At 36.2% G+C, this 18,990-nt stretch overlaps 1 protein-coding gene across 4 annotated transcripts in view; it reads right to left on the bottom strand.

Annotated features, from left to right (window-relative positions):
• LOC145668037 (cyclic AMP-dependent transcription factor ATF-2-like) overlaps positions 1–18,990 on the bottom strand; it is an 86,994-nt gene that overhangs the window by 11,094 nt on the left and 56,910 nt on the right. For all 4 annotated transcript variants that reach the window (XM_081735506.1, XM_081735507.1, XM_081735508.1 and 1 more), the window contains 3 exons: positions 15,982–16,300; positions 12,193–12,264; positions 10,071–10,198 (listed from right to left, as the gene is read on the bottom strand). In XM_081735506.1, coding sequence (XP_081591632.1) covers positions 10,071–10,198; positions 12,193–12,264; positions 15,982–16,300 — 519 coding nt within the window. The remainder of the gene's footprint in view (positions 1–10,070; positions 10,199–12,192; positions 12,265–15,981; positions 16,301–18,990) is intronic.

The following is an 18,990-nucleotide window of genomic DNA, read 5'->3' as shown; positions in this document are numbered from 1 at the left end:
GTCGAACCTTAGATATAGCTATTCCAGCCTTTCTGGCCTTGCTCTACGGTTTCCGAAGCCTCATGGGGGCATTACTTCAACAGGACCTTCACCCATACATAGACTCAGAAATCACAGAATGCTCTTCTACATGGGCTCTACTAGTCAGCTTTGAACTTCCTCCACTAAGCGCAAGGACAAAGCAATCATCATGGGACGATCCCATCATCAAATCGCACCTTGTTTTACCTAATCAATTCAACCAATAATCTAGAGGACAAAGCCAGGCTATTCGCTGTCACATCCGTTGGAGCAGGCGATTGGCTTAAGGCCCTACCATCTTTTTTGCTAGGACTCCATCTACCCAATGAAAGTTTCCGAATTGCTATAGCATTACGTTAAGGTGCAGAGATTTGCGTACTTCATAAATGCTTCGCTTGCAGGAACCCAGTAGATGAAAGAGGACTACACGGACTTTCCTGTATAAAAAGTGCTGGCACACACCCACGTCATTCCATGGTTAACGAGTTAATAATGAGAGCTCTTATCTCAGCAGGGATACCATCAATACGAGAACCAACTGGATGCGATCGATCAGACGGCAAGAGACCTGATGGATTAACATTGATACCTTGGAAAAGAGGTAAAGCCTTGGTCTGGGACTTCACATGTGCCGACACGTTCCCTCCTTCCAATATTCCTTTTTCATCGGTTCAAGCTGGTACCACAGCTAGTAGAAAAGAAACAGAAAAGAGAAACAAATATAGTAACCTAATTGACAAATACCAATTCATACCTATAACTGTGGAAACCAGTGGAGTTTGGGGCAAAGAAGGTCTCAATTTTATCAAGGAAGTGGAGCAAAGAATTACTCTTCTAACTGGAGATAACAGAGCCAGTTTCTTTTTAACACAACGTATAAGCATGGCCGTACAAAGAGGCAATGCTGCCTCAATTCGTGGAACTATACCACCAGGAAAAGAATTAGACGAAATCTTACTCCTATGAAAAATGCATCATTGAACAAACCTATCCATGGAATAGATAAGGAATCATCTTTCGAAGTACACCATGTTTCGTGGAATGAATTCCAAACAATGAGAAAACGGGCGTGTGAGATGTTTCACCGCGAGGACAAACATATATATATATTTGTATGTGTATAAAATGAGATGAAGTCTTTCTATATTTATCTGATATATTTCATTTTGAAGATGATTCAAATTCTTCAAATGTATATATATCTAATATATATTATATAGCATACAAAATGCCATGTAATATATATATATATATATATATATATATATATATATGAATGTTTTGTCGTTAGTTTTCAGTTTGGTTAGATTGAATAGCTCGACATATGTGAATGTGAAACAATAATTGTTCATTTATACCGGTAGCCAAGCAGATCACGCTTCTGTAAGGGGGTAACTAGGGAAATCGTTGTTTTTATAAATTAATACTGCGAACTGGCAACACTGCTGGTGTTTCAGTGCCAAAAAAGGCGTGTTTCGAAACTGAATACATGGAATTACTGAAAAGAATAGAAAAGAAACTTCATGCATCTGGTAACACTGCTATGTGGCGATATTACATTTCCTACTTGGAAAGAAAACAAAGAAGAAAAAAAAACAGTCAAGTTCTGTCGGCAGTGCGTTTTATTATTGAGTGTTGCCAGTCTCCTAGTACGGTTGATTTCGTATTGTGCATGCTTATTAATTTCGTGATAAGTTGTTGTTGTTTTGGTGGAATGAGGTACTCTACAGAAAAAAAAAAGTTTTTATTACTAAACATTACTTCCAGGTTTGTCATAGTGGAAGTACAATTTCAAAAAGAGTTTTGCAATACTAGTCTTCCAAATAAGTCAACAATATGTAGACTTGTTTCAAAACTTCGTCAGACGGGATCCGTACACGAAAAAAAGAGACAGACAATTGTATATTCTTACACAAGAGGTTCAGGAAACAGTAGAACAGAATACTTCAGAATCACCACGGAAATCGGTAAGTGAGCTTGCAGCACAAGTAAATTTACTATGAACAACTACTTTAAAAATGGTGGATTTACGCGTATATACGATACAGGTTGTTCAAGAATTTAAGATGCCAGATTTGGAATCTTAAAGAAAATACTGCCATTGATTCAAATCTTTGATTTGAAGTGAAATGAAATTTTTAAGTTTTACGTTCCACGGTTAGGCCGGTTAGGCTAAAGGAGACGGTGATGATGAGAATTGAATGAAATGGTGGAATGAAGAAAGTGGGAAGAAACATGAGAACCCCGAGAAAATTCACGTGCACGGTGTTTGTCCACCACAAAGTCCACATGGCGCGAGCTGGAAAATCTTTTATTTGAGACCAGGGAATCGATGTATTGGATAAGAGAAAGATCTTTATATTTGGAGAATGAAAAATTAAAAAATTCGTAGTATTCGTATACTGGTTTCGAACCCAGAACTTCTGTATCATGAAGCATTAACGCTAACCTCTCAACCTCTACCCTCTCAACTCTCTCTTCATTCTACGGTTTCTCTCTGCTCCCATGTTTGAATCTATTCTCTTTCTCTCTCTCTCTATGTCGTCCGTCACGAACTTTGATTAAACATATAAGTAAGTAACTGTAGCTATAAAGGTAACAAAGAACTGTCGCTTTTTCACTCACCACATTCGAACATCGATATGTCACCTAAGACGTACCTGGAAGTTCAAAAATAGTCCCCATCAGCATCGACGACCTTTTGCCAACGTTCTGCAAGACCATGGATTCCATCGCGGTAAGATACAGTGTTAACAACACTGTATCTTATGTTTGAAACCAGGACAAAATATCAAATAGTTACTTTAATGGTATTTTAGTTCAGGGCAAAAAGAATCAGCCTGTTCAAGTTTCCCGTCCTTTCCCAGCACCGAGGCTACATGAGATGTAGACCTAGAGTTTACGATGAAATCCGAACCACCATAATACGTTCAAATTTCAATGCTCTGGCACCAGGAATCGAACCCGGGACCAAAAGGTACGCGCACTCGTCACCGAAACAACGGGAAAGGTGCCCAATAAGTCTGAATACATATAGCTATTTACGCATCATTATTTGTAATTCACGTCACGGTCCTGTAACTTTTAAAGAAATCAGTTTTTCTCTGTTTAAAAGAAAAATTACTAGCGCCCTGAGTTTATAGCGGGGTTTTGTGTAACTATCAAAACTTACGTTTTCTGGGACTAACTAACCAACTCTAACTCTATGGCCTATGGAACCCGGAGGTTCAATGCCGCGTTCACAAAAGCTCTCCACTGACTTCTATCCTTAGCTAACTGCATCCAGTTTCTACTTTGTATTCCAATCTCTGCAAGATCCATCTTATATTGTCCTCCCATCTGCGCCTAGGTCTTCCTAATGGTCCGGACACCTGACTAAAAAGGTAGATCTCTTTGAATGACCGAACTGACGATATATTCTTCTCTACGTCGGAAATGCTCCTAGTGTCTGGTGTGAAAGGTTGGTTCAGTAAAAATGGCAATATATAATGATTCAGTATATAATGATTTTGGTTTAGTATATAATGATTTTGAGTGAGTTTCTTCGCCTGAAATACTAATAACTAGTAACAGTTAAATCTGTGTAAATTTCAGAAGTGATGTTTGGAATGTTACAGTTTGAAATTAAAATTTGACAAATAGTAATCTGATACTGAAGTGTAAGCAACACCTCCTTGTTGGAACTCGTGTGAAAGTTTTCAAGGAAAGCTTTGTCGCTCCTGTTAAATTCTTTGTATTACCCAATACTATGGATATTCGGGTAAGCAGACATTTTTTTATATTTAATTGAATTATATGCAACTTATTCTGGCAGTAAAATACAATAGATAACTGTTGTTATTCAGTGAACAAGACTGTTGGAGTTCTATTGCTTGTGTTTAATATTTAGCGTTTTTCGTATTTGAAGAATAATTTTCCACAGTTTCACTTTCAGGACTTAATTAGATTGAATGTAATTTAATGTTAAAAGGTTTATCTTTTCTTGAAAAGATTATTAAACTTGCAAAGTGAATAGTGAAATTTAGTATTTTATTTGAGATAACTACATGAACTGACTCTTAGTGATTCTACAAAAATATTCATACGTAATATTAAGTAAATCAAGAATTTCAGTATCACTCAGTTAAATAAATACTTAATTATTTGTGTGAGTATTCTTACTCGGCACTGGACGTGTTTAACTTTATAGGAAGACACGTTAAAGTCCAGGCCCTTTTACCAAAGTGCATTCGGACTAAGGGCATTTACCAAATTGCAATTCCATATCCATGCAATTTATGGTATGTTCGGGAGCCGCATATAAAACGATAATGATAAATAATAATGAATAATCGAATGATGAATAAATCATCAATAACAACCCTAACTTTGTAACTAGAATGAAATGAATAATTAATCTCTGTATTATATTTTTTCGCAATATAACGTGTCCAGTGGAAGTCTAAAGTTAGCTTTCTTGAAACAACGAAAGAGCAAATGCACATACTCTTCACATCATACAATCAAGTAGCTCTGGGCATTCAATTAATGCTTCCCTCAAATGCTTATCTCCTAGGAGCGGCCCTCTCAACGGGATCAAAGAAATCTTTATTAATTGAGAAGATAGCCAAACTGGCAATGTATTTGTCATTTCTGTCATTAATCTCAACACATTCTGCTTTTTATTTATTAAGAACAGCATTTACTAAGAACAGGCCAAAATTACTATTATTTTCTGCGCTGTTCACCTTCACATGGAAGGAAGAGAGTTTATTAGAACAATTCGATAACACAGTAAAATCTGGTTTAGAATCTATCCTAAATTGGTTCCTGGAGGATAACACATAGCTTCAGACTTCTCTGCCAATTGGTTTTGGTGGATTAGATATCCGACGAGCCACAGATTTGGCTATTCTCGTCATCTTCCCATCATGCTATGGTCCCCAATGTCTAATAGAATCACTTCGCCAGAAGGATCTTAATTTCTACATAGGTTCTCAAGTTAGATTGCGCTTTCGCTTGTTCATTACTTGTTGGCTCTAAATTACTTGAATTTAGTACCAGAGCAAAGAAGTCCACATCAGAACAACCTATCAGATATCATTTCTCCTTTTTACTACGGTCTTGAGACAACCTAGAAGACAAGGTTAGACTAATCGCTGCATCATCCATAGAAGCAGGAGCTTGACTTAAATCTTTTACCTTCATCTCAGCAATGAGAGTTTTCGAATAGCAGTTGCGTCACGATTGGAAGCAAATATTTGTGAACCTCATTAATTCCTGGCATGTAATTATGAATCCAGTAGAAAAAAGGGACTGCATGAACTCTCTTGCATAAAAAGTGCAAGTAGACATTCCCAACACTCAAGTGTCAATAACATTATAATAAGAGCACTCATTTCGGCAAAATACACCGGCAATATGGGAGCAAAATCGATGAAGTAAAACAGATGTAAAAGATTGGATGGGATGACCTTGATACTTTGGAAGAGAGGCAAGTCACTGATTTGGGGTTTTACATGCACAGATACTGTCGCTCCTTCAAACCTTCCTTTCTCCTCGATATCCAATATCCCAAGCGGGCAATGTAGCCATTCGAAAAGAAACACACACACACACAAAAAAAAAAAAAAAAAGAAAGAAAAGAAAAAGAAAATACAGTAACCTAACAGAAACAGAAAAAAGAAGAAAATACAGTAACCTAACAGAGAAGTACCAATTTGTATCCATTGTCACTGAATCCAGTGGATTGTGGGGCAAAGAAGGTCTCAACTTTATAAAGAAAGTAAGCAAATGCATCACCCATTTATCCGGTGATGATAGAGAAAGCACCTTAATAATTTGAAGAATAAGTATGGTAGTACAAAGAGCTAATGTGGCTACTATATTGGGAACCATCCCACTAGGTAAAGAAGAGGATGATATTTTTCTGCTTTAAAACGTCTCCCATCAACTATTTAACTTAAATTCTCTTATCAGTAGAAAGTTGCTTTTTGCGAAATGGGTAATCCAGTTATTTTGGCCAGAGTAATACAGATCCTTGACTGGACAGGATCCCAGGGACAATGCAGTCAGTTTTCTCAACAAGCTCAGGAGAGCGCAACGAAGATGAGCCTTGATGGCCATTGGAGCGAGGAAGAGATCTTCTAACCCTATGTATGGTACTGACAGAGTTACATATGCAAACCTAAAGAGTGATGTGGTGTGCAGTAAAGGAAAATCCAGAACTTTCAATCCTTCATGCAGAAAAATGTTTACAAGAACAAGAAGAATTTCTTTGGGTTCAGTAATTTGTTGGAGGAACAATAAATATTAACTGAAACTAGATGTTAAAATTTTCAGTCATTGACTGAACTAATAATGTGAACTTGAGAGCTTGAACCTCCCTTTATTAAATCTTGCTTAAGTATCCATAATACATGTGTATTATATTGTTCAAAATCTCGATTTATGCCGAAAATAACGCAAGAACCACGAAACTATTTTTCGAGCATTTTTTTTTTTTTTTCAGAAACTGTTGAGTTGACTTTGTTTATATTCCATATATATCACTATTTTACACTGATATACAAAATTTAAGGACGAGATGAATAAAGCTGTGTGTCTCAGCTAGAAAACTGTTAAGATGAATTCTGGTGGCTACTCACAAGAACATGGCCCGGAGACCACATGGGAAAGAATCACCGGGAAACTGGAAGAAAATTAAAGTGCGACAAGTGTGACCAAGAGTTTCACATGCTGATGGTCGACTACAGCACCGAACGACTGCTACATTGTGGAAAAACCACGAGGAGCCCGACGTAATGCAGCGGGTGCAATTGCAAACACATTTAACATGACTGATAGACACCCAATATCCACGTTTTACAGTGGCACGTTGACTGGATTGGGGTAGTCTCTTTTACCAGCGGAAACTACATTGTTTCCATTGACACCGGCGGCATCGTTGCGGTGATACCAAGAACATTAGAACTGGATAGGGAAGCAGAAGGGTCGCCTTCTCTTCTCAGATGAGCGCATATTTAGTATTCCTAGTGATTATGAACTCTTCTGGCGAGAAATAATGGGAACACGCAGTGAACCCAGGAACATTGTCGAACATGATCGTTTAATGGTCCATGTTTTCTTTTGTGGGGATGCATGAAGTTGCATGGGCATACCGACTTCCAAATTTTTGAATGCGGCAAACTCACAGGTTAACGTTATTGTAACCTTGTATTCATTCCTCAAGTGCTCGTTTCACAGGTGAAGTCGGCCCCAACTTATCTTTATAAATGATAAGAGTGGCCCAATCGACTAGCGCACATGACATGGCTCTACGAACGAGAGGATATTCTGTGAATGAACTGGCCTGCTCGTTCTGTCGACTTTATTGCCATCGAGTACGTGTGGAATGCCATTGGGAGACATCTTGCAGCACGTTCACATGCATCAAGGACTATTTAATACCTGTCAACAGCGCTGGTGGAGAAATGGAAATCCATACCACAACTCATCACCAACCTTGTTAACAGCATGGCAGGTACAGAGCATGCATCGCTGTCTGTGGTGATCACACATCCTTCTAAGGATCATTTCACTCCTTCTGTAATGTCTGGGCACCATCATGAGTCGCAATGACTTGAATATAAGTTATTCTTTCTGTACAAAAGTGCCATTTTTATTCTTCTAAGCACGTGTTTCTTCTTGTTGTTTCCTGTACTATACTGTAACGCTACTTTCTATGTACAGTTAGAGTTTCAGCAATCTATACCACTTGGGAGTGACATAGCACACAGCATTCGAAACTTACTTTCGCTCTTAAGTCTTGCACACCAGTAAAGTTTATCGTGTGCTATAGTAGTACGTAGTATTTCCTAGTTCGCATACTTTAGTTTTCTGTCTAAAAAAGACATGAACAAAATTATTCATAAAATATATTTATCTTGTCATATATGCTTCACAAGCTACAGTTCCATAGGCAATTTAATGGAAACAGAGAAAACAAGTGCAAATTATCACATTAATATGGCGTTGGTCCATCTTTCGCTCTAATGTGACATGGAATGGAGTAATTCGTGAATTGTAGGTAGCGGTATATTACACCATTTTGCGTGCAGTGCATCACTTAGTTCAGTGAGAGAGGACGAAGGAGGAAATCTGCGCCGGATTCGTCTCCAGAACGGACCACAGATGTATAATTGTGTTCAGATTGGGCGTTCAGGGGACCTGGAGAGGCAGTCAACTTTATTCTGACGTTCCTCGAATCTCAAACGAACAACTTTTGGATGTGCGCATTATCATCCTGCGATGCTATATGACGCAACTGGTAAGCGTCAGCGCAGAATTCACTGAATCCCGGCATATTGCGATCCAAAGCATCACAGAGCCGCGGTCATGTTTCACGGTTGGGCATAGACACTATGTATCATACTCTTCTTTTGGGTGTCCGCCACACACATAAACACGGAATTTGGTTTGAAATAAGGAGAACTATGGTTCATCCGATTTCCAGTAATCAGTGGTCCATGTTGCATGTACACGGAATCAGTGCTATCGAGCGTTTTACGGTCCCTTATCTGTGGTCTCACTCATGTAACCCGACTACTATGTCCATATCGTGTAATTTGCAGCGAACTGTCATTGTCCACACAGGTGCTTCTTAAGTTCCTTCATCAATTGCAATGTAGTTGCACGACGGTTCTGAATGACAATCCGCTAAAGTGTTTAGCAGGAGTTGTCATTGAGGGTTTTCTTCCGACCACTGTTCTCTTCTCCGTTGAGGTTTATGTCGCGACATATCCAACACACTAGCCACTTTCGTGACGCTTGAATCTCATTTTCAAGCGCCGACAATTTTCCCTCTACAAATCAGAGATCGCCCATTTTATACTACTACCGTCTGTTCAGTTCAACTATACTGCCGCTGTATTCTCGACACATACTTCACAATTTGCCCTATTACACCACCACTAACACGGAAATCTCACGTGTTTCCATTAAATTGATAAGTATTTGTACATCTAAATTTTCTTATCCATGCGCAAAAATTATTCAATTCTCTCTTTTTAGAGAAAAATATACTAATACAGAAATTAATTTTATTTTCTTCCAACCAACTACGCTAGAGCGGTTATACGGATTCATTTATCGTCCGATTATACACAGTTGAAGCTCATGTTATTCTGATCCCACATTAAGCTACGTCCAGGTGTCATATAGCATCGGTGCTGAAAGGCCCTCCAAACCAACCGTGGAATGATTTTTTTTTTTTTTTTAATCAACATACACTACAAACTTTTCTTCCATTGTCTCTGAAACCTTTTGCCGAACAGTTAAAGTAATAGCGTCTGTAGTGGCCTCCTTCTCCTCCTTGATAAATCTAATTATTATACCTCAACTTTATTTTAAAAGGTAAAACTGTAATACTCATTTACTATTCTTACTAAAACCAAAATACCAAAGAGTCTAGTAGTCAAACTGCGACACATCTGTGCTGTAGTCTTAGATCAGATTAATTTCTTTGCGATAATAATTGTGTATCTTTAAATGACTTGTAACATTCATTTTTAATTGTAAGAATCTTTATGAGAATGCGTTGTTACTGCATAAATGATTCACTTACTATATTCTTTATCACTGCGCTTAATATTGTATAGTCTTGATAGAATACGTTAGTCCTTTCTTAAGGTAATAAATGTTGGTTTCTATTTCCAAGCTACATAGCAAGTTTTGAGAGATTTACGATAATTTACGAGAACTTAGTTTATAGTTTTGTGAAACATTCGGATGATCTCGTGAGCATCCCTACTCCCTTCAGTTTTCTCAAAATGAGGGATTCCTCCCATGGAATAGACAATTAAAGCACTTTCCATGCATTACCTTCAGTTAAAGCTAAATATATAAAGCTAATATTACTATAATAGAACGAAAAAAGCTTAACGCAAAATGCATATGTACAAGACGACTTGGAGAGTGAAATTGCTCCTTTTCGTGACTATCCAGTGGCAACTGCAGTGTTATTTGCAGAAAAGAAACGAACCCTGGATGTGACCTATGGAATAAAAGAAGTTGCGTAAAGGTGAGTTTACCTATTTCTTTCCAGGAATCTCTTCCTTTTCTCTTCTCCATCTCTATCTTCTGATAACAACCGGCGTCTCTGACCTGTTGTAACTGAACTAGTAGTTGTAGCCTGAGGTTTTAAAACTCTGGTAACGGTCTGCAAAGTAATAAAAGAAGTACTTTCAAATATGACTCAACAACATAATTCGTGTAATAACGCAATATAGTAATTGCAACTGTCGCATGCGACAAGACACCAAGATACAGTGTCTGACATCAAATAAACGTAAGTAGTTTTTGCATTTCGTATCACGTGAAAAATTTCAAGGACTAACATTTTACCTTTTCAACCGTCAATTTACCAATTATACATATATTTTAAATAAACCTTTAAAGATATTTAATTAAATCATTAGAGCAGTTAATATTTTTTTTTCCAAAATCCAACTGTAATATAAACTTTGTTTGGTTGCCTGTCAGAATGGCAAGGTTTCCATGGCGCATACTTGTCCCATCGTACTTTCAAATAACTTTTGGTCCTTCGATTAGAAGGAAATGAAAACTGTAGTTTAAATACTGTGCTTGTGCTACGTATAAGGGAGAAGGAAATAAATACAAATTGAGAAATTTTCAGAAGGAACGAAAAAGCTCCAAGAAACCTAAAGACACCTTCTACTCCCATTGCCTACGATAGAACCAGAGATCCCTTACATGAGAAATAAGCTATCTGGTTTTGCCTAGCCTTAAGCAAATTCTGAAGCCATATAATTTGGTGTGTATGGTTAACAGTGAAGAACTTGTTTCTATTCTAAATTATAGCATTTTGTAAAAGATAAAAATTTGCGTTGTACAATTCAAATATATGACAGGACACTTTTACGGAGGAACCGATCATATAGATTAGGAACGGGATTCTTCATTACGAACACATTACACACCTCGCAGGTCGAATCTGAAAATAATAGAATGTACGTGTTCATCAACTAAAAATGGTAGTGTACACACACACAGAGAGAGAAGAAAGGTTTCACTCAATGATAGGCACATGACGTAAGTGAAACAACGGAGTAAACAACAGCTTTTCACTATCAAATAATCTAATAACAAAATCCATATATCCAAACATAGATATATCCACAAATATACCTGGACTCTCTGGATGGTTGTACGAGAAACAAATTGATCACGTTTTAGAGAGATCCTAGGGTTATTCTTGCACACCACATTTTTCAGTTAACCTACTAAAAAAAAGTCAGGTACTGTTAAGTCCGGAGAACGGGAGCGTCACAAATTTCTCCGGGCTTAACATCACCTGCCTTTTTTTTATGAGATTATCTAAAATACAATACAAGAATAGCCCCGGACTATTGAGGAACTGAAGACGAACACTGAAACAGGAATTCAATTAATCACCATGAATACTCTTTAAAAAATGTCAAAAAACATGGTGAAGTGTGTAAATTTGTGTTTACATGAACGCGGCAGCCATTTCGAGCATTTGGCGTAAAGCGCCCTTCTCCATCCGCGAGAATTCCAGGTGTGCCAGCTGTAGGGGAGTCATTTTTTAATCACAAATTTTTGCATAAAAGGTCAGGTTATAAATTATGTGCAAATTCTCACTGCTTACTATTAATTAACCTAAAACACGCCTGTTGCAGCAATTTTACGACAACAGTGTTGGCAGGGGCGGCATTTCTGTCAAAAAGCACCCATTTTACAGACTTGCATTAAATAGCCTTTTTAAATGGCAACACTGCATCAACTTCGTCACATTTTCGCACCAATGGATAAATGTTGATGCATACGGCACATATACACAGGGATTCGCCCGCAGGAAATCAGTTTTCTGCAACTGAATATTGGTTTTCTTCATTTTGTACATTTCTTAGTTTACTCTTTCGTTACTACATACAAACGCTACAAATTCCAACATTGGCCATGATCTCAAAAATATCTACATAGAACACGCTTACAATTGTTTCAAGTGTCAGGTCTTTATCGTTCTTGGTTAAAAAGATATACGCAATCAAACTTTGGGTTTCAAAACTTTACGGAAACACTGTAGTATTACTGTTATAATAGTTAATAAAATAAAAAACAACTAGTGTACATATATTAACAATTGATTTTGACTTTCTAATGAATACTTACTTTTGAAAGTGTCGGTTTTGCGTCTTTTGCAGCTACCGTAGTACTGCTTTTTGTTAAAGTCTGCCTCAGTTTCTGAAAGAAAAGAAACATTACATTGATTTGATTCTTTCAAGCTGATTTATTAGTTATAATTTCGAAACTTTGCTCAGCCTTCTAAAAGCAGACCACATGCCCCTAAAAGACTGACAGCGCAGATGGAATAAATAAATAATCTACAATCGGAATTTTCTAGTTAATTGACCTAAGAAGCAAACATTCATTAATAAATCATGTTATAAATATCTTAAAAGAATAACTGTTATAACCAGCAACATGAACAGTTTTTACTGTGTAGTAGTTTGTTTCACAAAATAGATTAATGTTTTATTGTTGAATAAAATTTGATCTGAATTTTTACACTGTTTTTGTGACGCATGAACAAGTATCACATAATTTCATCTTCCATCACACGTATTACAATAGTTGATTGAAGAAAAGCAACCAAATGATCTCTAAATCTACTACGCAAAATAAAGAAGTAAGAACGGAGAATTAATGAGTAGTTAGAAACGAGGTTAAAATAAACATATATTAAGCAACCCAGGCCACAACCCCATTCCCTTTTGCTCTAAACTTTTGATTTACAAAATCCTGAAATGGGCTTGTCAGTTCTGAATCCACACACTCTTAATTCTCTTCTTGTTTTAATGAGCTACAAGCACTGGTGCTATTTAGCCGGTTTGCTTGAACTTGTTAAAATATTTCGAGTTCGCAGAACCATTTGTTATACCCAGACATAACAGTAAATTTTACCCAGTTGTATCCAGGAACAGTAAACTTTAGTTTAACTATCTTTGATTTTAGAAGTTCTTACAGCTACATAGTTAAATATGATCTTCAGAACACGGTATGAGTGTTTATTTCTTAACCTCAAATGCTCAGATATCAAGAATGAGAACTGGGTTCACATGTGTGAAGTGGTGAGGATTATTTGTATTTGAAACGTATATATACTATTATCAACAATTGTCGAATCATTGCTTGATTAAGGTCTTTTCAATACTCTTTGACAACCATTTATCTTGAAAAATTTGCTTTTGTCTACCTTGTATGGTTTGTTTCTTTGTTTGCTAAGAGAGATATCTAGCCATCTCTCTCTCTCTCTTTCTCTCTCTCTCTCTCTCTCTCTCTCTCTATATATATATATATATATATATATATATATATATATATATATATATAGAGAGAGAGAGAGAGAGAACCGGTTGTTAAAAAAGTAGGATAACACCACTGGCTACAAGGGCTGATAAGACCATACTGCACATGGTGAAAATATGTTTTCTTGAAAAATAGCTTTATCCAGAGCATCTTTAAATCCTCTCCCCACCAATGACAAAACTTTATTAAATTTTCTGACTCTGCGAAATCCTCCCGTCTCTACTACCCTGAAGATATTTTATTTTTAAAAAAATGTTGAGTAGATAGTCGGGCCTCCCATTTTTTATCAAAAGTTTTTGGTTTTAGTAGTCTAGTTGATTTGAAAGTTTCTTATTTTGTTATATTCTATGTCGCTTTTGTTTCGATGTTAGTGATTGTTCTCCGCCCCGAAACTTTTATGTACTCTGCCATTATTTTGAAGATGAAGTATGATTTACATAGATCTATCCATCATGACCAACATTAACGCTGAAAAATGTTCTGAAAATGGTGGAAAACAGAAATTCCGCTCATATTGTAACGAAGGAAAGTTTACAAAGAAAAAAAACAGTCTGAAAGAACAAAAGAAGAAAAGGAAGATAGCTGGTGCGGATAGGAGATATATTCATAAGAGGATAATAGAATGGCATTCGAGAGAGAGAGTAAATGAAGCAGCTAGAAGATCAAAAAGAAAGATTATGGAAGAAGACAAAGAAATGGAAAGAAGAGGAAGAAAATGCAAAATATGGAATAAAAGGAAAAAACGAAAGGAAGCTGATGAAATGAAAATAGAAAAAAAAAAGAAAATAAGGAAAAGTATATGGTGTGTGATCACTGAAGGAGGATAGGAAGCGATAAGGAGTTGAGAGCCTTGAAAACTAATAGGCTATGTTGTGATTTTTGTGCTTAAACTTGTATAGTATGATATGATATGATAAGGAGCTTGGAAGGAGATATTCAAGATACGGACTTCAAGCCATTCTCGGCATCCACAACTGCCTCGAACCGTATCCGGAATCTGGCACATCCACCACACATGGCCTCCCGAAGGAGAGCGTTAAATGCTGCTCATATCCTTTCTATTACCTTGGTATTGGCGTCACAGGCCGTACAGTCACGGGTTCATTACTTGTTCAACCAAGTCCCATACATAGAATTGTAATCCGGGGAGTTAGGGATCCCAGACGCTGAGACTGGTGAATTCATAAAAATCTTCTTACTACAACTTCTGAACCCTTCCAGCGATATGGCAGGGAGCTAAAATTGGTGCTACACGTAGGATCTTCCAGCAGCTACCTTTTCCACCCAAGGCTTCACCACGGTGTTCAGCAACTCCAAATAGCCATTCGAATTGAGCCTGAAACCTTGTTTGGAAACGTATGGTGATATCATATTACTCTCACTGGAGATACATCCAAACACCATCATATTTCGAGAACAGTGTGCATGGCGCGACGAACGTCCGATGGACTGTATGGAAATCATCTATTGATCTAGGGTTGTGTATCTTGTCCTGACATTTTCTTTTCCTTTGGAAGAAATTGACCAATTTGAGTAAATTATGTTTTCTTTGTGCCAAAGTAAACTGTACACAAATTCGTCCAATTATTCCTAGGCCATTGAGTAATATGTAGGGGAAAGTATGTACTTTTGCTGGCAACTATACTATTTCCATTGATTAAATAAATACAAATACATCGTATTTAAGGAAAAAACTTAACACAGAGAAAATAGTCAGTAGTTTAATTTAATAATTATCACATTGTAAATACAAGATACAAGCACACAAAACTTCAATATTATCAACAGTCAACATTTACTTTTAATTTAATCTTTACATACTACTATTCCTCACTTTTAACAACTAACATTTTTAGTAACTACCGTGCTTCAGTAATTTTGTGCAGTGATCTGTACAAGAATCCTGGCCTGGGTAATAAATAGATAATGATCTGAGTAATGAGTTATTTTTTGTCCCTGAGTAATGAATAGATATCTATTAATGCGAAAAATAGTCTAAACATTACCGTTTACAATGCAGTTAAGGTGTATTCACAACATGTTGAGCTCAAGCAAAAAGTATATTTTTCGGAAAAAGAAAGATGGCCTAAATTTGGTAAAGTTTAGCTTTTGGTCTATTGCACTACATATTTATTGCTTTTTGCAACTGTTGGAAAGGAACATTGAATATTAGGTGAGAGCACAAACTGTTATAAAATTACCCGAGATAGCCTATTATTAGTTTTAAACCTACGAGTTCATTCTGTATAAATTATGAATATAATAAACGCGTTGTTAGGAGACACTCATTATTGAAGATTTTCACAAACAAGTGAAGACAATACATATCATGAAAATTAGAATATTTGAGCACACAAGAAGGAAATATAAATGGATATATACGAATGAAATTAAATGAATAAATGGAATTATTTAATAATGACACAACTCCATGATTTTTTAAAATACAAAAGTAGTTAAATTTTCCGTTAAAAGAAGCTTATTTAAAAAACTTGTTTAAAACCATGAGTAATATAAATAAGTCAACTTGCTGTTATTATATATAGGAGCGGACTAGAATAATAATTCTTAAAACCAATTACATTTGCTTACCATCTTGGCTAGTGTCATGCTCGGTGCAGTTGTCGGTGGACTCTCGATCTTCACTGAATTCGCATTTTGATCCTGAATCTGACTAGAGAATACGGAGGTCGGATTTTCATGTTGCACATTTGATGAAACTCCTGAAGCAGATAATGCTGAAGATTGTGTCCCTGAATCAACGGAAAACGCAGACAAATGCAAAATTTTACCATCAGGCATTCGAAGTAAGAGTTGCGCTGTGCTCTTTGGAGTAGCATTGACTTCTGATTCAGCACTATATAACTGTATTTGAGGCACAGTAGAACTGTCTTTGGTATTTAAAACTGTGCTGAAATTTCAAACAAATTGCAAGTATTACATTATTATTATTATTATTAAGAAAAAGAAGGAAAATCACCATTACTATCGAACAATACCAATTCATTATTTTTCATTAATTAAAACTAAAATTTGACAAAAGCAAATCACTTTTAATAAGTAATAGTGTTACAGTTTCTACACTGTATCATTACCGAAACTATAACACCTTTATTTATTAACCTTTAAATTACCACTCCGCTTAAAGCCTCAGGACGTTAAATAACAGCTTCTTTTAATCTGATTCGTAGACGGTGATTTAAAGGAGCATTGCTCGTCTTGTAATTACATTATAGCTACGAAACAAATTTTATTCTCCTCCATAAATACCGCATTTTCTAACAATGTCGTTGGCGATATCTTATGCAAATAGGAAAATCAAGAAAAAAATTACAGAATAAAACATAAATAGTAAAATTTAAAATTATTATTATTCCATCCTCCCTAGGTTTTTAAAATGCATAGAATGAACTCGGGATTTTTGTATATTGAAGCTCAATTTATTCGGATGTATGACCTATCAAAACCTTTTTTGAAATTGCGTTCTGTACACTGCAAAAAAATTGCATTTATAAATCAACAACATTGAATTTTCTCCTACTTTCCCTGGTTTGCGTAAGTAACTAATCTCTCAAAACGCTACACATATTATATAGACTTATACAACAATGGGAAATAAAAAAAAAATGAAGTGAAATCTTTAAGTTTTACGTCCCACGATTATGCCGGCTAGGCTAAAGGAGACAGTGATGATGAGATAAGAGATGAGTGAAATGGTAGAATGAAGAAAGTGGTAAAACCCCGAGGAAACCCTCGCACACGGTGTTTGTCCACCACAAAGTTCACTTGGCTTGAGCGGAGATCGAACCAGGGACCCCACGCACCAGACGTGAACGCTCTACCACTGAGTCACCGAGGCTCCTATGGGAAATAAAAGTATTGTATTCTCCTCTGCCAATCAATCTTCTAAGCGCCTCATTTTCCTTGCCTCAGCCCGTCCCTGCCCCTCTAGACTCCCTTCATACTACTGTCCGCGGGCCGTGGTTTGGTCATACCAGGTTTTGCATTGTAATTAGTCTCCCAGTGATCCGAAATTCTTGTCTTTTTGTTGTCACTAAATAACGAAATAAGATAGAAGAAAATATATTTGCTTTGAACATGCTCAAAGCTCAAATTAATTATCTTCATTATACAGAATAAATTTTCCTTTTATAAAAATATGCAGTCTTGGAAGAGACGGAAACAAGGAAAATGAACTTCTGTTTTTTTTTTTTTTTTTCCGAAGCATAGCTTGCCTTCTGTACGACCTCTCTAATGTTTTAAAATCTTTTCCAAATGAGGCATTGTAAAACCTACCATATATATATATATATATATATATGTCGAACGGTCGTAACAAGAAAAAAAAGTTGATAAAATTTCCTACTGAAAGAAATGACAAAGAAGGGAAGGGAAGAGGGTGTGGAAAATATGAATCTCCAGTGGTTCTATTTTGCGCAGTATAGTGCTTGCTTTATCAACAAGGCTCACAGAACTCTGATTTCTGTCTCCTAGTTATTGCCTATACGTCAAAACAAACACTGAGCACGTGTTTGAAAACAAAAGAAGGTAGCTGGGAGTGATTTTTTTCTTTTTTCGTCGCTGGTGGCAGTGAATAAAAAGTACCAGAAAAAAGTGGTACAGTAAGCACGTCAAGTTGAACTCCAAGACCTGAACATGTGTGTATGGTCTGTGACGAAACGAAGCAGTATTACCAATCTTCTGAAAAAATACTCTAGCACATAGTTGAATAAGCCAGTATTGGTATTTGGGCCAAATTACTCATAGTGGAAAAAGCAAGTATTGGTAATTTAAAGTTAAATGATTTGCTTTGGTTAAATTTTAATATTATTTTTCAATCTAATCCTACAAATATATCTAATTACCTACATGAATAACGAAGCTAATACGAATGAATAAGAGACAAAGCTTACAATGAAATTGAAGCATAAAACACTTTTGTTACAATTTTATTACACTGGTTTAAGTTTACCACTAATTGTCAACTAGGATAATTTCATGAAGAGAAAATAAGATGAGCTTTCGACTTTCATCCTATTTTCATGGTATTTATTAGCATGTGACTACTGAAGAAAGAATAATTTAGCAGAAGTCTACTTTCCAAGTTCTTGGTGTGACCAAAAAACGATCGGTTACGTTTTCATTAATTTTTTTTATGGTTATCCTGAGCATTATTTGTTATATTATAACCTACTGCAACTTACTTTAAAAGAAATCACTAGAAACATGAAGCTCTACGAAGTATTCGCACTTCTATCACCACAGAAGCAGCTACAATTTGTCACTCATGCCTTGTTTCCAAAGAAGTACAACTTAGATGTAATTTTCTTCTCTTGTCATGTAGTATCTTCAATCTGCATATATGAACCGAATGAAAATATATATAAACTACGGGACAAGAATAAACGACCAAAGACATAATTAGTTTTAACCATATTTTTGGTCGTTTATTCTTTTCCGTATTTTATATATATCGGGTGTTCTAAAAATGGTGCCCACAGACTACAGACCACTATTCTACAAGTCAAAATAAAGTGAAAAATATACATAATTGTATACCTTACTGATCCTCGTCTGGGGATGCGAATTGCACTATGTGGC

The sequence above is a fragment of the Thermobia domestica genome, chromosome 13 (assembly GCF_964235325.1).
Source record: "Thermobia domestica chromosome 13, izTheDome1.hap1.1, whole genome shotgun sequence".
Taxonomy (NCBI): Eukaryota; Metazoa; Arthropoda; class Insecta; order Zygentoma; family Lepismatidae; genus Thermobia; species Thermobia domestica.
This window is presented reverse-complemented; position numbering and strand designations above follow the sequence as displayed.